The sequence below is a fragment of the Zingiber officinale genome, chromosome 2A (genome assembly GCF_018446385.1).
Source record: "Zingiber officinale cultivar Zhangliang chromosome 2A, Zo_v1.1, whole genome shotgun sequence".
Classification (NCBI taxonomy): Eukaryota; Viridiplantae; Streptophyta; class Magnoliopsida; order Zingiberales; family Zingiberaceae; genus Zingiber; species Zingiber officinale.
This window is the reverse complement of record NC_055988.1, coordinates 28,772,448-28,797,258: the sequence shown is the minus strand read 5'-3', so window position 1 is coordinate 28,797,258 and position 24,811 is coordinate 28,772,448. Positions and strand designations below refer to the sequence as shown.

Sequence of the window (24,811 nt, the reverse complement as noted above, 5' to 3'; positions counted from 1 at the left end):
GGCCTCTTCACCATATTTGTCAAGAATTATAAACTCAGATTTCATCATGGATATGATTACTTGTCAAGAGATTATGAGTATTTCAGGAGGATATGGACTAACCAATCATGGGCAACCATTGTGTAGAGGCTATATGTCCAGTCTAGTAATTAATGCCTTCACATTTTGGCTGCTGGCTAATTATCGATTGACCACCAAAGAACATTTATCATTTGTAGAGGATAACACTTGTACTTTTTGTGTCAATGTAGAGGAGACACAAGAGTGTCTATTCTTTAGATGCCCCATCATAGGCTTGCTCGCTAATAGTAGACGCAATGCCCTAAAACTATTCTACAATTTGTGTAAGTGTTTGCATATCTCACCTATGACTCTCTCTGATATAACTCAGTTTTCATGAATGTGTTTGTTCTTGACCATAAACATGCCTAGTTCTGTGAGAAGTTCTAAAAATTGTGTCATTCGAATTCTTTTCGAAGTGACCCTGTTTCTTTTTCACATAAGTGATCTATCAAGAGTAATCTACATTACATTGCTAGATTATTAAATGTCATGTGATTAACTTCTATCCTTTACTAGTCTATTGGGTAGTTCCCCCATAGTGATCTACATAGTCGTGCAATTAATTTGTTTCATTGAATCTTGTTCTTGGGATTTCCAATCTGCATAGGGTGAGTTTCTTTTGTACCAATATTTTCCATCAGCATCAAGCTTATTTCTCGTGATGAACTTACAACTAACTCTCTATTTTACTCTTTAATTAGCAGATTCAATAGGCTATCCTTTGACTTTATATGGTAAACAGTAATAACTCCCGTTAAGAGTAGTTGCATAATGGTTTTGTGGATATGATGCATATGCCTAGACTTACTATTATACAAATGGTTTTGTGCTCGGCCAATAGCCGATTGACTATCGTAGTGTATATATTATTGCCAATTCAAGTTTTAACCATGTAGGAATATCTTTTAAAAATTGTTAGCCTCTTCACCATATTTGTCAAGAGTTATAAAATCAGATTTCATCATGGATATGAATACTTGTCAAGAGAACTAGTATTTCAGGAGGATAGGGACTAACCAATCATGGGTGATCATGCTGTGGAGGCTATATGTTCAGCCTAGTAATGCCTTTACATTTTGGCTGCTAGCTAATTATCGATTGGCCATCAGAGAACATTTATCATTTGTAGAGGATAACACTTGTACTTTTTGTGTCAATACAGAGGAGACACAGGAGCATCTATTCCTTCAATGCCCCATCATAGGATTGCTATGAAGGAAGGTTAGAAGTTGACTACCCATGTAATAGGAAATGACTATCTATGAGAGAATATTTAGAGTTTTCAAATGACAATAACGAGACACCAAAATTTTGATGAGGGTGAGACATTTGACATGTATGATTCATCATATATGAATAATTAAGAAAAAAAGCTATTGTTGAGAGGGAAATAATAAATGTAAAGAGTAGAAAATCTAGATATGTGTATAGAATCTTAGGGGGTGTTTGGTTGATGGGTTTAGGAATAAGGGAATGGAATGATAGTAAAAGATAGTGTTTGAATTGTGGGTTTGGGAATGATATTTTGGAAATGATTACTAGATTTATGGGAATCAACCAAACTCATATAACTTGATGGGTTTCATTTCCATTCCTATTCCCATTCCACCTTACTATCAAACTCATACCCATAGTGATTCCTATCATTTAACCAAACGCCCCCTTAATATCTATTCTGACCTAACACTCTATAGGATATGATACAAATATGATTGGATATTTCAAAGTGAACATTTTACATCTCTTTTTATTGGTATAAACACATTTACTTACAAAAAAATTATTTAAAAATTATCTTAGTATAATTACAATAATAAATAATTATAATTACTGATCAAATTTTTTTTACTAATATTTTAAAAAAATTATTAATTAAAGTTTATTATAATTATCAATTAAATTGAATATATTAAATTCACCTATAGCTATTAAAATTACTAACCAAATTCAATCGGTAAAATTCATTTTGATCAATAAAAAACTAAAAATATTAACTAAAATTTATTTCGCATATAAAGTAAATAATGTAATTATCAATTAAAATTATTTATTTGATTTATATTTTAAAATATTTTAGTATTTAAAATTAAATTTGTTTAGAAAATTACCTGTAAATTTATTTTTGGCATTACAATTTTACCACTAATTATTTCTATTATAGCCGTGATACCGCTACAACTCACGGTGTAATACATGTTGTCCATTGATCTTAAACTTTCCATTAGTTGGCATCCACTATAAAATTTCATACATCATACGTAGAATTTCACAGAAATCCAAAGGAAGAGCAATGACTCCTCAGCTACCATATTCGCATCTAATTTCTTGCATTTTTCACATCTTTTGTATTTCTCATTGCATCAGCTGCATATTCAAATGAAGAAAGAAGCGTACATAATTCAAAAGAAAAGAAAATATATATATATATATAATTTGTAGATTTCCTTTGTAAACACGTACTGTTTTAATCTGTACTGAATGATCAATGGTACCACCACCCTACATGAATGTCATGCATGCCGCAGGTTTATATTGTGTATATGGGAGCTCAACACGCATCCCGATACCCAACTTATGAACTCCATCTTAATTTGCTCACAGAAATTCCCGTGAACTGGTAATTAATAAATTGATATGTTATTTATTATATTTTGTCAAATTTTGAGACTAAAACAAATTATGATAATGCAGTTCACCTAGTGAGTCTTTGGTGTCTAGCTATCAAAGGAGTTTTAGCGGATTTGCTGCCAAACTGTCGATTGATGAGGCCGACAAGTTGAGCAGTATATTAATTTATATTTATATATCGAATGGAGGAGGGAATAGTTTTAATTAATTTTAGATTATATGTTATAAATTAATATATACCAATAATTGAACAAGTATGAATTAATTAATTAATTAATTAATTAATTGCAGAAAGGGAAGGAATAATTTCAGTGTTTCGTAGTAAAACCCTGAAGCTTCGCACAACGAGGACATGGGATTTTCTCAACTTCTCACATAGTGTAAATAGAAATCCTCCATTGAAAAGTGATATCATCATCGGAATGCTCAATTATGGAATATGGCCTGAATCCAAGTCCTTGATAAGGGATTGGGACCTCCGTCAAAGAAATCCTGTGGCTAACATCCAAAAAAGTGAAGCAGTTTTCGACTCCGAGGCTCCCTTGGTCACTTCCTTCTCATCGAGAGGCCCCAATTTAATCACCCCTGACATCTTGAAGGTCAGTAATTAATTAATTAATTGATTCATCATTAATAACAGTCAGTTATATTACCTTCACATTTTTGATGGATTAATCGCAACTTAATTGGCAATGTACTAATTATTTGTGTTTGCATGCATGCATGCAGCCTGATATAAGTGCTCCAGGAATTGACATTTTGGCCGCCTGGTCACGGGTTGCATCGGTGTCAAACCTCCCCAACGACACAAGGGTCGTCAACTACAACATAATCTCGGGCACTTCCATGGCTTGCCCGCACGTAACCGGCGCCGCCGCCTACGTCAAGTCTTTCCACCAAAACTGGTCGCCGGCAGCCATCATGTCTGCGCTCATGACGACAGGTCTCTCTCTAATTGTCATATATATATATATATATATATATATATATATATATATATATATATATATATATATGATCCCGTCTGAAGGCTGAGTCGGACGAAGGCTGGTCGCGATAGCCTGATCGTTGACGGGAAGTCGTAGGTGATTCGGCTCCCACGGGTGGTGACGCTGCTGCAGGACCCTGCGCACACTCAGACAATTCCCCCTCACGTTAGAGACTAAAACCCAGGGAAAAAGTCCCCGGATCAGACCCTCCGACGTTCAAGTCAGGTCCTTTTTCCCAGAAAAAGTAGAGAAAAAAAAAGAAGAAACGACTGCTAACGAAACAGTTGTGGAAAAAGTGACGAGGGAGTGTGTGCGCGTACCTGCGTACGAGGGATTTCTCCCCTTTTATGCGTCGTCCCTTCCTAGAACCTGCCATCCTGTCAGAAAACGTTAGACGCTGGGCTTTGTCGTCTAGTCCCGGACACCTGTCGTGCTGCTATTTGTTGTGAAGGCATCTTTCTATTTAGGAACCTCCGCCTTCGCACATGGGTTTTGTCTTGTAGTGAGGGACAGCTGGCAGGCTACTACTGGTTATGAAGGCATCTTTTCATTCTAGGAACCACCGCCTTCGCCCGCATCGTTGGTATGTAATGATTATTCTTGACGGACCGTTGAGATTCTCCGCACCCACACTACTTAGCTCATCCGATCCATTGTGACCTGTACCGGCCTCGCCTCTTCCGATCGGCTCTAGCCTCTAAGTGTCACCTGATAGACGGGCTGACTCTGACTGGCTCTGCCGATCCCGGTCTATGATCCGTGGTTTACATCTCCGGGCCTCCGAATCGCAGACCTGCAGCTCGAGCTGTTTCTGATCAGTTCTGCCGATCCCGACCTGCCTCTGCACTTTGTATTTCCTGGCCTTCAACCGCAGGTCTGTAGATCGAGCTGCTTCTGCTCAGCTCTGCCGATCCCGACCTGCCTCTGCCCGGTTCTGCCGATCCCGACCTGCCTGACCTGCCTCTGCGCTTTGTATTTCCTGGCCTTCAACCGCAGGTCTGTAGCTCGAGTAATTTCTGATCAGTTCTGCCGCTTCCGACCCGTGAACTGTACTTCCAGTCCTTTGAATCGCAGGCCTGCAGACCATTCGTGACTTGTACTTCCGATTCTTCGAATCGCAGACCTGCAGACCAAGCCGTCTCTACATAGCTCTGCCGCGTCCGATCTGTGATTTGTGACTTGCACTCCCGGGCCTTTGAATGGTGGACCTGCAGACCGAGTTGCCTCTATACAGCTCTGTCGATCCCGACCTGTGCCTGGTGCTCCGCCTGTCATCTCTCTTCGTTCTCCTACAGCTCTGCCCCTTCGATCAACAAGTCTGTCTGGCCCTTGGCTACCCCCTATGCTTAACTCTGACTGCCCCGTCAGCTTGACAATTTGACCGCCAAGTTACCTTAACTATTGACTGCCACATCCTCTTGACTTTTGACAGCCATATGGCCTTGACTTTTCTCCCCTTTCCTTCTGGGGGGCCTCCCATTACCAGCCGTATCACAAGCCTCCCCCATAAGTCTAGTCGAAGGAGGACGACAGTCAGACTGACTAGACCTTCGCACATCTCTGTGACCTCAGCGTATCTCTGTGTTTCTGCCTCAGCATATCTCTGTGATCTCAGTATATCTCTGCGCGCTCTGCTTCCTGCCTCACGCGTCGACTTTTGTGTCGCGTTGCCTGGGCTCTCACATCAACCCTTGTGTCGCGTCGCCTAGGATACTATGCCTCCTTTATTGCGTCGCCAGTCGCTTGGGGCACCGTTCCCACGCATTTTGCTTTGACTTGACCACCCGCCTTCTATAAAGAGCCTCACGGTCACTTCTTCACTCCATCCTTCTTCATTTTTGCTTTCCTACTTTCTCTTGCTAACCCGCGTTCTGCCAGCTTCCTCCCCCCGAGATGCATTCTCCTTCCTCCGACGAAGTTGATCAACCGCCCTCCCAAATGCTGATAAATCAACTCACCTCGCTGCTTGTCGCGAGAGAACGTGAACTGGAGCACGTGTCCCAGGAACGCGCTCGCCAGACAGCTGCCCTGCACTCCATGGAAGCCCAGTATCGTGTCGCGAAGCATTGTGTGCATCCGGAGAAGGCGAGGAAAGAGGAATGCCAGGCTAGCCTGCAGCGCCAACTTAGCCTCCAAGAATGCTTGAAGCGAGAGCACGAGGCGGAGTTATCCCTTCTCCGCACGTGCCTTGACGTCAAGCAAGACACGATCGCCCAGCAACAAGCAGTCATTGACTCCTTACATGCGGAGCTGGCTCGGGCTTCGAACGCCCCTAAGTCTCCCGACAGGTCTTCACGCGGAAGTGCTCATTCTCCATGGCCAATCCCTTCCCCGAGTCAAAGCTGGTCTGGGGAATAGTTGTCTCAGTGGCTCCTTTGTCACAAGGCGTTCCTGCTTGTGGCCTTGGCTGTATCACCTTCTTGCTGAACTGCGCTGCTACCCTTGTATTTTGTCTTTTTCCGGCCTGATCTTTTCTGCTCAATTTTAATCTAGGCAGCATTCATAAAAAATTGGCTTGTATATAAGAAACCAAAGTCGTGTCTTGACTCGTTTTTATGTATGTATTTTGAATAATAACACTGATATAAAGCTTTAAGAATTAAAACTGTGATGAACGTGCAAAACCTGATTCCGCGGTTAATATGGACGCTTTAGGGGTAGGGTAGATGGTCTCCCGTACTCCGTACCTTGCTTGTTTGCTGCATATTTGCAATTTGCATAAAGAAGCTAAAATGAAGTCAGATGTAGCTGACCTGATTATTTGAAAATGCTTCGCACAACGTGAGGCATATCCCTCTAAGAGGTAGTTAGGCGTGGACGTCGAGTTCGCTTATGATTCTCGCAGGGGGGGATGATTCTTGAGTCCCGTATGGGGTCGACCTAGTAGGTCGTTGGGCGTGAGGACAAAGCTCATTTTTGATTCTCGCAGGGGAGCCGACCTGAAAGGTCGTTGGGCGTGAGAGCAGAGCTCACTTATAACTCGCACTGAGGCGAGAGTCTGGGACTACTGACCTAAAAGGTCGTTGGGCGTGAGCACAGGGCTCACTTATAATTCTCGCATGGGAGCCGACCTGAAAGGTCGTTGGGCGTGAGAGCAGAGCTCACTTATAACTCGCACTGAGGTGAGAGTCTGGGATTACCGACCTAAAAGGTCGTTGGGCGTGAGCACAGGGCTCACTTATAATTCTCGCATGGGAGCCGACTTGAAAGGTCGTTGGGCGTGAGAGCAGAGCTCACTTATAACTCGCACTGAGGCGATAGTCTGGGATTACCGCCCTAAAAGGTCGTTGGGCGTGAGCACAAGGCTCACTTATAATTCTCGCATGGGAGCCGACCTGAAAGGTCGTTGGGCGTGAGAGTAGAGCTCACTTATAACCCTGACCGAGGCGAGAGTTCTGAACCACCGACCTGTCAGGCATGGAGCACAGGCTCACTTATAATTCTTGCATGGGAGCCGACCTGAAAGGGTGTGAGAGCAGAGCTCACTTATAACCTCACCGAGGCGAGAGTCCGGGATTACCGACCTGTCGTTAGGCGTGAGCACAAGGCTCACTTTAAATTCTCGCATGGGAGCCTGAAAGGTCGTTGGGCGTGAGAGCAGAGCTCACTTATAACTCGCACTAAGGCGAGAGTCTGGGCCACCGACCTGTGTGTCACTGGAGCACAGGGCTCACTTATAATTCTCGATGGGAGCCACCTGAAGGTCGCTGCGTGAGAGCAGAGCTCACTTATAACCCGTGACCGAGGCGAGAGTTCTGGGCCACCACCTGTGTCAAGCCATGGAGCACAGGGCTCACTTATAATTCGTGATGGGAGCCGACTGAAGGTCGCACGGAAAGAGCTCACTTATAACTCGCACTGAGGCGAGAGTCTGGGATTACCGACCTAAAAGGTCGTTGGGCGTGAGCACAAGGCTCACTTTTAATTCTCGCATGGGAGCCGACCGGAAAGGTCGTTGGGCGTGAGAGCATAGCTCACTTATAACTCGCACTGAGGCGAGAGTCTGGGCTACTCTGGTCCGAGACCGGTGGCGATGGCGCTGGTCCGAGACCAGTAAGAACCCCAATCGACAAAGGTATAGACGCACTGCCTTCATCCGTCCCGCCTACGCCGACCTCATTGCTTTAGTTAATCTAGTCGCTATTGCTATCTTTGGGCTTACTCATTTGCGTCGCGTTTCTTCCTGCAATTGCATCACGTACGGTATAGAATTAAGAATAGAGGAGGGAGCGTAAAAACCTTACTCAACCCCTGGGCCACAGTGCCCTTGCATCTTATGATGACCCTGCAGTTCGCGTGACGCGCCCGGTTAGCTGCTCAGATCAGGGGCTACCAACGCAGAGCTGCTTGCTCGGCCGATCTAAATGAGGCACACCCCCGCAGACCTGCTTGCTACTTTTCTGATCTGGCAATCACTCCCGCTGGCCTGTCTTATTTGCGACCCTTTTGAATTGCTTGGCTTCTGCAGCTTCACTAAACTTCCCGCCTAGCCTTGAGCCTTTCACGAAGAATGCTTCTTTTTTGAGGCCACGCCCCTTCATGATTACCTTGCCTTGTCGACCTTTAATATGCTTCTTCTCGCGATGACACCTGTCCGGCGCCTTTACTGCGCACGCCCCCTGACGCCAGCCTCTGACCCCTTTTTGCATCCTTCGGCACTTATTTCCCATCCGACGGCGTTGAGGCGCGTTACCCAAAAAGATACTCGGCTCGACTCTCGATGTTTCCTAGGAATGAATGGGTTTTATAAACCCTAAAGGCAGTCCGCTTTCCTTACTTCAACGCTTCGCTATCCTCCTCCTCTCGTTCGCGGCCGTTTCTGGCAGTGCAACTCCCCGTCCCCCTGCTTGCGCCCGACCTGTGACCCCTCTTGTCTTCCTTCCCCTCGCCTGCTTACTCCTCGTAATCATGGACGGTAAGGAACTCTTCTGGTATTCGCGTTACATCTCTGATTTAGACCATCACGACCTGTCTTCACTGCAATCCAATCTGGGGCTAGGCGACGCATATGAGTTTCGTCTCCCCTCACCAGATGAACATCCTTCTTCTCCTCCCGAAGGGTTTATCACTATTTTTAGGGATCAAATCTTAGGTGGTCTTCGCTTTCCTTTGCATCCTTTTTTCTCCGAGTTGAGTCAGTATTGTGGTATTGGTATCTCCCAGTTTGCCCCAAACGTATTCCGAGCGGTCTGTGGAACCATCATCTTGTGCCGCATTTATCAAATCCCCTTGACCGCTAGACTATTCCATCACTTCTATTCCTTCCGGCAAGCCGAAGCAGGGGTATTCAACGTTCAGGCCAAGCCGGGCCATAAGTTTTTTGGTGACCTACACTCTTCCAATAAAGGCTGGAGGTCTCACTTTTTCTTTCTCAAGCCCCCCGTCCCCTTAGCTGGGACTTCCCAATGGCGTCCCCTCCTTGCTTCGGACTTCCCTTCGCATGTCCATGAACCTGCCTGCTCCGCGGCTTGGGACAAGCTGAGAGGTGTTGTTGTTCGCTTGTCTGTGCTGATGCTAGAAGGCATTCTGCACGCTTTTGGCTTTAGTCCTGTCTCTACAGAAATCGGTGCTCCTTTTGGTAAGTTGTTATCTTTTTGTATACCGCTCTTCGCTAATTGAGGTGCTTTTTCTTCTTATTTTTGTAGTGGCTGCCATCCTCCGTTCCTTCGCCAGTCAGGAGACACCCTCGATGGCCGTTCTGTAAGCTCTGAATGAGGAGCTAACACAGGGTCTACCATCTGACCCCGCTGCTACTGCCGGTCCCCGGCTTTCGGAACTCCGGGCTTCTGATGCGGAGGACGCCCCGATGCTTATTGAGCCACCTGCTCTCAGCCCTGCAGACTCAGCCCTACCCCGCATCTCTGATCAACCTGCGGCTGAGCCATCGCCCGCGGGACCAGTGCCTTCTCTCCCGCCAACTATGAAGTTGCGCCTTACGTGCAAGGGCAAGAGAACAGCCCCAGCCGCCGCAACTTCTCCTCCACCTCCTTGGCGTCAACGCGTAGTGAGCATCTCTTCCCCCACCAGGTCCTCGGACACGGGCTCGACCCAGGAGACAAACTTGGCCCGGGAGAAGGCCTCTGATCTGGAGGTGGCAGACCCGCCATCGGACCTGACCGCTCCGCTGCCAATCCAGAGTATATTACCTGCCCCGCCTTCGTCCTCTGGCGATCAGCCCCCGGGCTCGCTAACTCGCTCAACTTCTCCTCCTCTCGTGCATGTGAGCTCAGCCATGCCGACTCTGGAACTGCCATCTGCGGACTTGGCCTTTGAGGCTTCTTGGAGGCTTCCCTCAGAGACCGACCCGGCCTACACATCCGCTGCCGACCTATCCCCTATCTTTGGTAGGGTCGATTTCTATGGGGACTTGGCTACCTCCTGGCAATCAGCCAATCGGCAGTTCTGGGAGAGCAGTTCCCCTTTGGAGGAGTTTGATCAAATTGCTCGCTCCCTGGTAGCGGTAAGCTCTTTCTCTTCTTCTTCCTGGTATCCGTGTGTTTCTGTAACTTCCTTTCTCTTCTTCCGGCTACTGGCAGACCTGCTCCGCGAGTCTGAGCGCCGTGCAACGAGCGGCCGAGCTTCAACGAGAGAACGCGGCGCTCAAGGCACGTCTTCAGGAACTAGAGCACCCTACGGTTTCCTCAGCTCCTCCTGAGCCTTCTCTTGGAAGCTTGGATGCTTATCTGCGTGCCGCCGGGGAGTCGGCGGCCTCTGCTCGGGCCATTTCGCATGCTGCTTTCGCTAAACTTCAACAGTTGGAGGCGGCTTTGAAGACGAGTGAGTCTTCCTTGGCCTCTGAAGCGGATCGTCATCAGGCGACAGTTTCTGAGCTGAAAGCCAAAGAGGCAGAGCTGCTTTCCCAATCAGAGGAGTTGACACTGCTGCGGCAAGGTCAGGAGCTCTTGCAAATGGGGTTGGCCGATGCCCCGGCCCTGGTTAGTGCTGTCGCTAGCCGGGAAGCAACCATGCGGACTCAGTGGGAAACTTGCCAAGCCCTTCTCCAATCCTTGCAAGTGGAGTTATCGAAGGCCCAAGAAGCGGTGTCTCAAGGCCAGAGCGATTTGTCCGTGGCCCGCGCCGAGGCTGTGGAGAACCAGAACAGTTTGGAGGTATACCGGGCTGGCAAATCAGAGCGGCTAAAGGCGTACAGACTAGCCTACGTCCGCTCTTCCTTCTTCCTCCATAAGCTGGGACGCTGGATGGTCTTGTTGCTCTGTCATGGGGCCGCTGGTGGGGTCAAACAGGCCTTTGAGCAAGGTTTCCTACGCTCGGCACCTCCTGCCACCTTCTTGGACACAGCTCGCCTAACCAGGGAATTGCCGCAGGAAACCTTCCCTTCCTTCGAAGCGGATGAGGGACTTTTCCTCTTGGAGGCTCCTCCCCCTGCGGCCGATCAGGCTCCCATGGATGTTTCTGCCCGGGCTCTGCCTGCTGCTGTTCCTGAAGCGTCTGCGGATCCTGCGTCTTCCGACGTAGTGCCAGCCGACCCCGGGCTCCTTCCACTGGCCTCCGTTGATTCTGCGCCTTCTCCCCCGGATGTCGTATGATGAGCGATGTGTTGTAATGTTCACCTCTTATGTGTTGATGCCGAACCTTCCGTGATTGTACTCATTCGCGTGATCTTGCTGAACTTTGAATGGCTGTACTTAGCTTGCTCTTGCTTATTTTGTCTTTGCTACGTCGCTCTCCTCCCGATAGTCGCTTTCATACCGAGCCTGGTGAGGATCAGCTTTTACTTTTTGTCTTTGACACATGTCCATGAAGCTCGCTGATCTGCTCCACCTTTCTCTCTGACGGACGCTTCCGCCCACTTTTGCCCTCACGAGGCAATCACCTGTTTGGCGAAAATTTGGCTGAACTGAGTGTGCCCTTTTTTCCCCCTTTTTTCTCTTTCCTCTTTTTTCGTACCTCATGAGGCGCCTCGTACTTCGAGCCTTTGCCTTTCCTATAATGTCCTCTGGTCATACTCTCAAGGCTCATCGTAGAGCGCTCCTTGTCTATTTCCGCCCTTGTATCCACCATCCGTTATTAACGTACGAAAATATCCTTCCTCCACCATACCTATAAGTATCTTCTTCCTCTCTCCCTTCGGTTATGCTTCGTCATCACCACGGAGCACTCAAACGCCGCCGTCGCCGACTGACTGCTTCCGAGATCACGCCGCGCTCCTTCCTTTTCTCCAAGCCTCTTCTTTTCGTCTGTTCTTTTTATCACCTGAGATAAGCTCTTTCGCAATGAGTTCTCCTTCTTGGATCTCCTTGTTGGCGGAGCACTTCCCAGACGCTTCGTCTTTCGCTGAGTTGGATTGGGATGACCTGCAGTATACTTATGAAATCCCTACTAGCTTTCGCCCCATCATCCCCACTAGCGTGAACCTGTACTTCGATCCTCCGCCTGGTTCGTGTACCTTCTTTACTGAACAATTTGTATCTGGCCTTCGTCTGCCTCCTCATCCTTTTTTGTCTGGCGTGTGTCGCTACTTTAAGATTCCTCTAGGTCAGCTAACTCCCAATTCCATAAAGATTTTATGTGGCTTCGTAATACTCTGCGAAGTTTATGAGGTTTCTTGGTCAGCTCCCCTTTTTCACTGCTTCTTTGCTCTTGCTCGGCACGCCGACGGTCTTTTTTATTTCCAAGCTCGCAACCACGCCACTTTCTTCTCTCCTCTCCATCCTCCTAGTGCTAACTGGAGAAAAAAGTTCTTTTTTCTCCGGTTTCCCGAGGAAACAGACTGGCCCATGTATTGGCAACCTGAGCTGCCTCTAACTCCGGCGCTGGACGAATTCCACATGGACCTCCCCTATGCTACGGCTGCCACTCGAATGGAGGATTGGCGCTTGAATCTGACAAGACTGCTATCTGAAGACCTACTTTCTTTCTTCAGGCTGAGCCACTCTACCTCTGACACACCGCGCTCCTTAGGTAAGTTCGTGTTGAGTGCCTCCTTTTCGATCACTTTCCCTGTGAGAATGACTTCTCGTGTTTGCGCCTTCAGCTGAAGTTTTGCATCGTGCGTCAGAGGTTCTGCCTCTGCCCTTCGATGACCTGGAAATACTGCGGCGCGGTCGGGCAATCTTGGATAGGAGGCTACTCCCTCATCTTGGATTCGCCTCCTTCGGGGCAGCGGCTCAGCCTGCTCCCAGCCCTGCCTCACACGCCGCTTCTCCTTCGCCTGCTGCCTCGAGCCGAGGTCGGGGTCGTGATCCAGCCGACCGTCCGGCCAGATGCGTCTTCCGGGGAGCCCCCCGAGCCTCCGGACGTGGTCGCGCAACTCTTCATCGCGCCGGTCTAAGCTCATCCGGCTGGGGCGCCACAGGCAGGGGTGCGACAGCCTCTTCACAGGGTCAGCCCCGCTCTGATGACTCTGACTTTGATAACCAGCCCCTGCTTCACAGGCGGCGCCGAAGACCAAGTCTGACTTTATCAACGCTTGATTCTGTTCCTTATACTACCACATTGCCCCTTGCTTTCGTCGTGACTGGTTCTGACATCACTTCCCTCTTTATTTTTGTTTTCTTTATCTGGCAGCCTCTCCCAATCCCTACAGGGGACGACTAGCTGCATTCCGCTCTGTCCCTACTGCTGCAGAGGAAGACAGCCCAGGCGATCATCAAAACCCCGCGCCAATGGAGCCCGTTCCCGAGCCACCTCCCGCTCCTCCTGGTGCTGACGCCGGCCCTTCTCAGCCTTCCTCCTCCATCCGCCATCGTTACAGGACTACCATCCCCTCTGAAGCTGCTCTAGCTCGGCGGTCTGACGCCCCTACGAGCCTTCTGATGATGAAAGGCTGCCTCGGCAGTTTGTGGGCAGAGAGCATGGATCAAATGGGTAACGCGCCGCCGTTGGTCCAGATGGATAGGTTCTCGAAGTCCTGGGCCAAAGTACGTACTCCTCACCTTACCCTTGCTATTGTATTGCCTTAACTGAGGATTATATCTTCCGCCCAGACTCACGCAGAATCTTTGGTGCTGAACCAATCCTTCCACACCCTCCATCATGAAAGCAAAGAACTCCGGGAGAGAGTCTCCGAATTAGAGCTGCAACTGAACGACCCTGCCCAAGCCAGCTATGCTTTGCGAGCGGAGATTCAAGCCCTAACCAATCAGAGCGACCGTCAGAAACGTTCCCTGATACAGGTGAAAGATGAGCTCCGAGCTATGAGGGAGGAGAGAGCTGCATCTGAGGCAGGGTATCAGCAACAGCTAGCCCATCAGGCTCAGGAAATACAGTCCAAAGATACTCTTCTGCAGGAGAAGAACAATAAACTGGAGGTTCAGGCGGCACAGTTGGAGACTCAAGGGGCTGAGTTGGAGGCCTTGAGGGCGGAACTATCCCAGTCTCGGGCGGCTTTGACAGGAGTATCCACTGCTCTGACGGTCTATCAAGAAGGAGAGGCTGATCGTTGCCTGCGAAGTCGAAGGTCCTATCTGACCTCTCCCGAATTTCTATCCCAGGCTGGGGCACGCTTTGCCGCGACCGTACCATACACGGCGGCTGGAGTTATCAGGCAATTGCATACATAGGACTTCTTGAGGTCTGTCCCCTCCGCAGACTTTTTGAATCATGACCAAATCATTCAAGGCTTTCCGGATGAGATTTTTGCTCCTTTCAAATGATCTGTACCAGCCACTTAAACTGAGAAATTGTTACATGTACACATGTCTTTTCGAATTTCTACTTGACTGTCCTATTGTCTCCCGGCCTACGTCAACAGGGTCAGCCCCCTCAAACTCGATAGGGCTGTAGGTAGTTAGCACTCCAAGGTCGATCCAGCTTCCTTCCTTGAGCGTCCTGCAAATAATAGGCCCCCGATGTTAATTTCTTGATAACCTTGTACGACCCGTCCCATTGAGGAGCCAACTTCGTCACTTCCCCTAAGGGCTTCATCTGCTTCCAGACGAGATCTCCTTCTCCGAAGAATCGGGGGATCACCCTTCTATTATAGTTTTGCCTCATTCTTTGTCTATAGGCCTCCAACCTGGCAGCTGTTTGTTCACGGATTTCGCTGATGAAATCTAGCTCAGCCAGCCGTCGCTCTGCGTTCCCTTCATCATACATCATTCTTCTCACGGACGGTATCCCGACCTCCAGGGGTACCACTGCTTCATTTCCATATACTAAATGGAAAGGTGTCAGACCTGTACTTTCTCGGGGTGTCGTACGATAGGCCCACAAAATGCTCGGCAGCTCGTCCACCCAACTGCCTCCCGTGTGATCCAGCTTGATTTTGAGCCCCCGCACTATTTCTCGATTGACTACCTCTGTCTGACCATTGCTTTGCGGATGAGCCACCGAAGTGAAGGCCTGAGTTATGCCGAACCCCTTGCACCAATTTTGTATTTTGCGTCCTTGAAATTGTCTGCCATTATCCGACACCAGTTTGTGAGGCAAGCCGAATCTGCAAAAGATATTTTTCCACAAGAACTGGATCACCGCGTCTTCAATGATTCTGGCCAGAGCTTCTGCTTCCACCCACTTGGAGAAATAATCTACCGCCACCAGCAAAAAATGTCTTTGCCCCGTAGCCATCGGGAACGGTCCTACGATATCCATACCCCACTGGTCAAACGGGCAAGACACTGTAGAAGTTCTTAGCAGCTCTGTAAGTCGGTGCGTCAGGTTCTGGTACCTTTGGCATGACAAACATGTATTCACCAGCTTCTGTGCGTCCCTCTGCAAGGTAGGCCAGAAATACCCGGCCAATAGCACTTTCCGGGCCAGCGTTCTTCCACCTGCGTGGTTGCCACAGCATCCCAAATGTATCTCCCGCAAGGCCTGATCTGCTTCTTCCATATTCAAGCACTTGAGCAGAGGTCTGGAGAAAGACCTTTTGTACAGTTGATCTCCAATCATAACATAAGAATGAGCCTGTCTCCTGAGCATACGTGCCTCTTCTAGGTTGGCGGGTACAATCCCCTACTGGAGGAAACTCATTATGGGCGCCCTCCAATCAATAACTCCTCCCAGGTTATTTTGCAGATCGATCTGAGCTATAAGGAAGGTCTGCGCTATAGATCTGTCAAGTACCCAAGTAGTCAGGGAGCTGACCATTTTAGCTAGTTCATCTGCCCTTTCATTTTCAGACCTGGGAATCTTGGTGACTGTGACTTCTTTGAAATCTTTCCTCATCTTCTCATAGGCTTCCTTGTAAACTTGCATCTTTTCATTGTTTGCTTCAAAATGTCCGGTCACCTGCTGAGTTACTAGCTGCGAATCCGAGTATATTATGACTCTGCTTGCCCCCACGTGTCGAGCTGCTTGCAAACCTGCTAATAGGGCTTCATACTCTGCCTCATTGTTGGTAGCTCTGAAATTTAGCCGTACAGCCAGCTGCATTATGTCTCTCTGCGGAGATATTAGAAGTGCACCTACACCACTTCCCCGATGGGTAGCTGATCCGTCTACATAAATCTTCCAGACCTCCTCCGAGTCTGCTTGATAAAACTCTGTCAAGAAATCTGCCAGAGCCTATGCTTTGATCGTGGTTCGGGGCTGGTACTGTATATCATATTCCCCTAGCTCGGTTGCCCATTTGATAAGCCGACCCGCCACCTCCACTTTGGTAAGAGCTCGACCCATTGTACTGTTTGTCAGGACGGTGATGGGATGCGCCAAAAAATACGGTTGGAGGCGCCGAGCCATGAGAACAAGTCCGTAAACCAACTTTCCAGGGCCGTGTACCGAGACTCAGCCCCCTTCAATAGATGACTGAAAAAATACACTGGCCGTTGTACATTGTCCTGTTCTTTAACTAGCACGGCCCCCACGGCCTCGGGGGTGGCTGACAAGTAGACCCAAAGGGGTTCTCCCACAACAGGCTTAAACAGTGATGGCAAGGACTCCAAGTATTGCTTTAGCTCCTCAAAGGCCTGTGTGCACTCCTCCGTCCACTGAAACTTAGCTGCCTTCCTGAGCACTTTGAAGAAGGGCGCCGCTCGATCTGCAGATCTGGAGATAAATCGGGACAGTGCTGTTATCCTGCAGACTAGCTTCTGTGTTTCCTTCAGATTCTGAGGGATCTGCATGTTCCTGAGTGCTTGAACCTTCTTAGGGTTGGCCTCTATCCCTCGTTCGATCACCAGATACCCCAAAAAATTTCCTCCCTTGGCCCTAAACAGACATTTCAGGGGATTCAGCTTTACAACATATTACCTCAGAGTCCCACAGGTTTCTTCTACATGTTTTATTAAGCTGAACGCCAGGGGGGACTTGATCAGGATGTTATCAACATAGACCTCTACGTTCCGCCCGATCTGACTCCGAAAGACTTTGTCCATCATTCTTTGGTAGGTAGCCCCAGCGTTCCTGAGTCCAAATGGCATGACCGTATAGCAAAAAGTACCGTCGGCTGTTATGAAGCTGACTTTCTCCTGATCCTCCCTAGCCAAGGGTATCTGATGATATCCTTGATAAGCATCCATCATGCATATCCTCTCACAGCCACCAGTTGAATCCACCACCTAATCGATCCGCGAGAGAGGATAACAGTCTTTGGGGGTGGCCCTGTTGAGATCTCGAAAGTCTATGCACACCCTCCACTTGTTGTTAGGCTTCTTCACCAATACAACGTTAGAAAGCCAGGACGGGAATTGCACCTCTCGAACATGTCCTGCCCTCTTGAGCTGATCCACTTCAGCTCGGATAATCTTATTCTGGTCGGCAGAGAAGTTTCTCTTCTTCTGCTTGACTGGCTTGGCCTCGGGTATAATATGCAGCTTGTGCTCAGCTACTTCTGGTTTGACCCCGGGCAGCTCTTCCAGTGACCAAGCAAAAACGTCCCTATTGTGGATCAGGCACCGTATCAGCTCCGACTTAAGCTCCGGCGATAAATCACTGGCAATGCGAGTGATGCTCTCTGCTCTGTCCTCATGCAGCCGAATTTCTTCCCAAGGAATGGGCTCCTCGGTAATAGGCAGAGGCTCCTCTTGGATAGCGTGTACTCCTCCATCCTGCGTCCTCCGGCTTTTGCGCGCCTCTACCCGGACCATATCTATGTAGCAGCTGCGAGACACCTTCTGCTCTCCCTTGACCTCCCCGACCTGCTCGCCGACCGGAAACTTGATCTTCTGGTGAAAAGTAGAGACGGCAGCCCGGAATTCGTGCAGAGCTGGCCTTCCCAGAATGACGTTGTAGGAGGAAGGTGAATCCACCACTATAAAGGTACTCCTCCGGGTGCGCACCAGTGGTTCCGTGCCCATGGAGATGGCCAGCTTGATCTGACCCATGGGCTTGACTTCGTTGCCTGTGAACCCGTACAAAGAAGTGGTTATGGGTTGGAGCTCAGCGGCGTCAATCTGCATCTCTTTGAACGCAGCTCTGAACAAAATATTGACCGAGCTCTAATAACAGGGCCGGAGGCCTGCTCGTGGCTGCATCCCACGGCTCCCACATACAACCGCCGAACGTGCGACTTGCGGGCTCGGCCTGAGTCCCCATCGGTGGGCCCTCCTGAGATCATGCCAATTTCTCGCACAGCAGCGTTGCCCCGGTTCTCCAGTTCTCCGGCATCTCTTCGGTCTTCCCCGAGGCCAGCTTGGTTAGATGGGCCGGCTAGGTCGGGCCGGGTCTGCCGAGCACGTCCCGCTACAGCCCGTTCTTCTTCTATTCTCTGTATTTGGGGCGCCAACTCCGGGGGAGGCAAGCCCTGCTCTGCAGCTCGCCTGGTGTCACGGGCGAATTAGAAGCAGTTACTAAGATCGTGCATCCTGGACCGATGATATGTGCAATATGGTGCTCCCCTCGGTCCAGGTCTGGGTGCATGTATAGTAGCAACTCGCGGAGCTGGTCTGACTCCCTGAGCGGGCTGAGGAGCAGGCCTGGGTTGACCGTGCTAGAAGGGCTGAGCTGGCTGTGGTGCTCTCCTTTCAGGTCGGTTGCCTGGGGCCACCGTCTTTTCGGCTTTCCGCCTAGCGGCCTGCGCTTCTTCCACCTTGATGTAGCAAGAAGCTTTCTCCACCATATCGTCAAAGCTTCGGGCAGGGTTTTTGATGAGGTCCCTGAAGAATTCCCCTTCTCGCAATCCGTGGGAGAAGGCACTCATCAATATTTTTGAGGTGGCGGAGGGGACGTCATTGGCCACCTGACTGAACCGGTTGATGTAGCTCCGCAAGGGCTCAGTCGGATCCTGCTTGAGAGAAAAAAGACAGTGGTCGATTTTTTGATACTTACGGCTACTGGCGAAACGGCGTAGGAAGGCCGTTTTGAAATCCATGAAGTGATTGATGGACTCTGGGGGCAATCCATCGAACCACTTCTGCGCCAACCCGGATAGGGTATGCAGGAACACTCGGCATTTGACAGCATCGTTGTATTGATACAAGATAGCCGCGTTCTTGAACTTCCGCAGGTGTTCTTCTGGGTCCTTGCTCCCATCGTATTCTCCAATGTTCGGGGCCCGGTAACTCCTAGGCAAACTTTCTCTCAGGATCTGAGCTGAGAAAGGTAGCTTGTCATCCGGATCTTCAGGCAGATCTCTGGCAGAGGCTATAGCTTTTCCCTTTCCTGCGTCCCGGGGTGGATGCAGAGAGCTCTCTGCCACCGACGCCTGCGGCTCTTCTTTCTTCGGACTATGCTCGTGAGGTCCAGGCTGATGATAGTGGCGGCGAGGCTCTCGAAATGAAGTACGAGGGAGTTCTTCTTGCTGCTTCCTCTTTGAGCCCCTGTCGGAGGCAAGAGCTGGTTCTTTAGATGCTTCGGGCGCCAAGCGAGGTCGTGAAATCGTTACTTGTTTTTGAGAGGCGGCCTGCTTCCTGACCTCCTTGAAGAGCTCGTACTCCCCCGTAGTCATGGTGACATTAATCCTCCTGCTGGAACTTCGACCAGAGTCCTCCATCTTCACGCTTCGGATCAGGCTAATGTGTTTCCCACAGACGGCGCCAAATTTGATCCCGTCTGAAGGCTGAGTCAGACGGAGGCTCGTCGCGGTGGCCTGGTCGTTGACGGGAAGTCGTAGGTGATTCGGCTCCCACGGGTGGCTGACGCTGCTGCAGGACCCTGCGCACACTCAGACAATCCCCCCTCACGTTAGAGACCAAAACCCAGGGAAAAAGTTCCCGGATCAGGCCCTCCGACGCTCAAGTCAGGTCCTTTTTCCCCAGAAAAAGTAGAGAAAAAAAAAAGAAATGACTGCTAACGAAACAGTTGTGGAAAAAGTGTAAAATACCGGAAATAGGCGAATATTAATAAGGGAATTTTTCGGAATTTTTAGAAATTTTTTGAGAATTTTTCGGAGCTCGTATGGACAAGTTAACGGGGATAAAAACGGGGCCGGGAAAGCCTGTTTAGGCTACCCCATTTAAGTGAGGAAAAGTTTGCTTTTCTTTTATTTCTTTTCTTTATTTGTTTTTTTTTTCTTTTCCTCCGGTTTTTTTATTTGTCGTCGTTCACTCCTTCCCCGCGTGCCCTAGCCCCCTCCTCGCACCCGAGCCATCCGACGCCGCCTGCCATTCTCCTCCTTGCCCTAACCGCCGGCGGCGGTTACTCCTCCTCGAGCGTACAGCCCCTCCGCCGAGCCCTCCTCTTCCTTTTGTCCTCTTCTGTGAAGCCGAGTCCTCTGTGCCTAGCGTCACCGCCGACGCCGCCTCCTCTGGTCCGGCGAGACACCGCCGGCCTTCCTTCTGTCGACGCCGCCGTCTTCAACCCTAGCGCTGACCGCTCCTTTCACTAGAGAGCCGATTGCCGATCTCTTCTTCTGTGCTCATCCCGCGACTCCCATCTCACGGCGCCACCTGCTATCTGCCCTAGCCGAGACCTGGGTGCCGAGTTCTTCCTTGGTGTGCCACTTCCGAGTGCGAGTTTGTTGCTTCCCTTGGTTCTCACTCAGTGTACTCCTCTCTGCTCTAATCTGCCGCTGATCGAGTTGCTACTTTCCGCACGAAGCTAGTACAGCCAAGCCCTAGTTTCCCGATCGCTTCGCCTAGCGCTGGTTGCCACTGCTTCTGTGCCAGCCGACGCCACTGCCCTAGTGCTCTCTGCCTTGGTCAAATCCACGGTGAGGTGTAGCTTGGTTGGAAATTCTGTATGTTTAATAATGTGGATTAATTACTGTTTTGGTTTGTTCGTTTTGTTCCAGCAGCAATTTATCTTTGCTGGCTGTAAACAATTCTAATTGGGCAACAACTTTGTGACTTCCAGCAATGGTTGAATTGAGGTAAGGTTTATGGTTTTGATCTTTGTGTTAGATTATTGCTAGTTGTGTTAGCAATAATTATTGATTTAGGTTTATAAGTTGTATAACGGTGTAGTTGGGGTTAATGAAACTAACCCTAACTGGTCAGTGGATTAGAAATTAGTTAGCTATTTATTTATAATTAAATTAGCTAAACTGTGCGATTTAACACAGGACTTTGACGCGAGACGAGTATCTCGGAGTCAGATTGGACCTTTCTATTTTCGGAGGCGGGTACTTTTGACTTATTGTCTTTGATATGCTTAGTAATTAAATTAACAAGATGCATTAATTGTGTTTCTTACTTGTTTCGGTTAATCACTGCCCAATATATGCTACCTATTGATTGATTGTTTGTTTACATCTTGTATGGATATGTACCTGATTCCACATGCTCATGGGTAGTGATATAACCATATTTTACCATGTCAGGACCTAGGTTTTTGTACCTTCTGTGTACCTTTGTTCGATATGATTCGTTGACCTAGGGTGCACTTTTCTATATATATGGATTAGGTCAGGATGTTTATATAGTTATTGCCATGCATCATTTGCATGATTGCATGCTGTGCGATAGTCCACTCCATTATTGTTGAGCACATCGCCAGTTACATGGATCTGCACACACCACCACTCATGGGTTAGTGGTCGATTCAGGCTGAGTGTGTTGCAGCAGGGACTCTGTTAGGCACCGTTGGTCCGCTCATGGGTAGTGTGACACAACGTGTTATCCGACAGGGATTCCTCCCCGTCTTTGAGCACCGGGAGATGAGAGCATTGCGCTCCCCCATTTATGATTTGGGGTAGGAGGATAGGTGTACTCCGACAGCATCCCGTCCACTCGGTCACTCATCAGGAGTAGTGACGACAGAGTGCACGGTTGTCACAGCCCTACCCACTCGGCCTCACTATAGTGTGTGAGATGATCGACTGGCGTCAGGGGTGACCAGGACGCATCATTGGCATCATATGCATGATGCATTTATTGTTTGTGTTTGTGTTTGTTGCACTTATATGCTGCACATTGCTTGGATACCTTGATTGACATGCATACAGGTCTTCTATACCTTTCGGACTGTTTGTCCTTTTACCGGGTCCTGGTTAGTACAGTTTCTCTCCTGCTTACTTCAGTTTGGTATTTACCTTTATTCATCAGGAGACTGTACGCATGATCAGTGCTAGGTGTTATTTCCTTACTTTGCATATCAATTGTACCTGCTGAGTGTTGGACTCACCCCGCCTCCATTGTTGTTATTTTCAGGTTGATGCTGTCAGGAGGGAGTTCCAGTTGCTAGCCCCCTATAGCCTCCAGCTATTTGCTATCGTTTGTATTATTTTTGATTCTCACTTGACTATATTTGGATTTGGATGTTGAATACTTAAATATTATATAAGTTGTCTCGTTGATGGATTTGTTTTCGATTTTATACTACTACATGCCTGCCTGGACGGCAGAAGAGGTAAGGAAAATCGGATTTGGGCTTTACGAGTGTAGTTGAGTAGGGTTGATTTCGAGTCAGAGTATTACTATGTTGTTTATTTTATTAACTGCGTGGTTGTGACAGCCAGAGGCTGAATACTTATATAAACTACGTGGTGATTGGTTTTATTTACTGTTATTATTCCAGCCGCCTATGGCTGAGGTATATGGGTTATGTAGAAGTTTCAGATTGTCCGCCGTACAAGGGAGATGCTGCCGAAATTTCTTCGGACAGGGACTCCTCTGGGGCGTGACAAAAAGTGACGAGGGAGTGTGTGCGCGTACCTGCGTACGAGGGATTTCTCCCCTTTTATGCGTCGTCCCTTCCTAGAACCTGCCATCTTGTCAGAAAACGTTAGACGCTGGGCTTTGTCGTCTAGTCCCGGACACCTGTCGTGCTACTATTTGTCGTGAAGGCATCTTTCTGTTTAGGAACCTCCGCCTTCGCACATGGGTTTTGTCTTGTAGTGAAGGACAGCTGGCAGGCTACTACTGGTTATGAAGGCATCTTTTCGTTCTAGGAACCATCACCTTCGCCCGCATCGTTGGTATGTAATGATTATCCTTGACGGACCGTTGAGATTCTCCGCACCCGCACTACTTAGCTCATCCGATCCATTGTGACCTGTACCGGCCTCGCCTCTTCCGATCGGCTCTAGCCTCTAAGTGTCACCTGACAGACGGGCTGACTCTGACTGGCTCTGTCGATCCTGGTCTATGATCCGTGGTTTGCATCTCCGGGCCTCCGAATCGCAGACCTGCAGCTCGAGCTATTTCTGATCAATTCTGCCGATCCCGACCTGCCTCTGCGCTTTGTATTTCCTGGCCTTCAACCGCAGGTCTGTAGATCGAGCTGCTTCTGCTCAGCTCTGCCGATCCCGACCTGCCTCTGCCCGGTTCTGCCGATCCCGACCTGCCTGACCTGCCTCTACGCTTTGTATTTCCTGGCCTTCAACCGCAGGTCTGTAGCTCGAGCAATTTCTGATCAGTTCTGTCGCTTCCGACCCGCGACCTGTACTTCCAGTCCTTTGAATCGCAGGCCTGCAGACCATTCGTGACTTGCACTTCCGATCCTTCGAATCGCAGACCTGCCGACCAAGCCGTCTCTACATAGCTCTGCCGCGTCCGACCTGTGATTTGTGACTTGCACTCCCGGGCCTTTGAATGGTGGACCTGCAGACCGAGCTACCTCTATACAGCTCCGCCGATCCCGACCTGTGCCTGGTGTTCCGCCTGCCATCTCTCTTCGTTCTCCTACAGCTCTGCCCCTTCGATCAACAAGTCTGTCTGGCCCTTGGCTACCCCCTATGGTCAACTCTGACTGCCCCGTCAGCTTGACTATTTGACCGCCAAGTTGCCTTGACTATTGACTGCCACATCCTCTTGACTTTTGACCACCATATGACCTTAACTTTTCTAATCCTTTCCTCTTGGGTCCCTCCATTGCCAACCGTATCAAAATATATATATATGCATACCTTAATTTGTTCTGTTTTCCTTTCAGCGAAATTTTTTCATTTTGTCCATGTTTAATTTAATTTATATGTACAGCCAAACCGATGTATCCTTCCGCCGGCCAAGACCAATTATCGTATGGAGCAGGCCAACTGAACCCGGCGAAGGCCGTCGACCCAGGTCTTGTCTACGACGCCGGTGCCAGTGACTACGTACAAATGCTCTGCGACTCGGGCTACAACGAAACCATGATCAGGATCGTCACCGGCGACTCCAGTTCCTGCTCTTCTAGTACTAGTATTGGAACGGCGAGGGATCTCAATCACCCTTCCATGGCCTTACATGTTCAGTCCGGCAAAGCCTTCGCTGCCAAGTTCTTGAGAACAGTGACCAACGTCGGCAGCGCCCGACGCAGCAAGTACAAGGCGGAGGTCCGGGCTGATCGCAGACTTAATGTGGTGGTGAATCCTAGTAAGTTGAGGTTTTTGGAGTTGAATGAGAAGAGACGGTTCACTGTGTCGGTTTCTGGTGGGCCATTGCCAGGGAACTCAACAGCGCCGGCGACGGTTATTTGGTCGGACGGGAAGCATCTGGTGAGGAGTGTGATGGTTGTCTACACCGATTTCTCATCTTGATTTATCAATGTAAAAAATATGTATTATGTTACAATTCTATTTTGTCAATGTACATAAGAAAATATTATATTACCATTCTACTTAATTCATCACATGATTGAATAACAACCTCCAAACTTCTATATAATACTCGTCGTAAGTAAAATATTTATGATGCATTTAATTCACAATTCACCTAATCGGCAAGTGTCGAGTGGCTGAATATAATATTGAGCGTAGCAGTGGATCGAGCGGGAGGCCTGACAGAGAGCTCCCAAACTACTAAGCCGCGAGATCGGATAGGGAGGTGCTAAACTTGAAGGCAAGTCCACCAAGCAGGCTGGGCGCTGCTAGATAGAAAGCAGAGCTAGTAGGTTGGGGGGCAAGGCTGTTGAATAGGTAGATGTGCTGAGCA

General features: G+C 49.0%; 1 protein-coding gene across 1 annotated transcript; it reads left to right on the top strand.

Moving 5' to 3' along the window:
- Positions 1–2,579: 2,579 nt before the first annotated feature.
- On the top strand, positions 2,580–24,417 carry LOC122043612 (subtilisin-like protease SBT4.8). Its single transcript, XM_042604222.1, has 5 exons — positions 2,580–2,680; positions 2,755–2,846; positions 2,983–3,290; positions 3,421–3,634; positions 23,879–24,417. The coding sequence occupies exons 1-5, from the start codon at positions 2,580–2,582 to the stop codon at positions 24,415–24,417; spliced, it is 1,254 nt and encodes a 417-aa protein (XP_042460156.1).
- Positions 24,418–24,811: the final 394 nt, after the last annotated feature.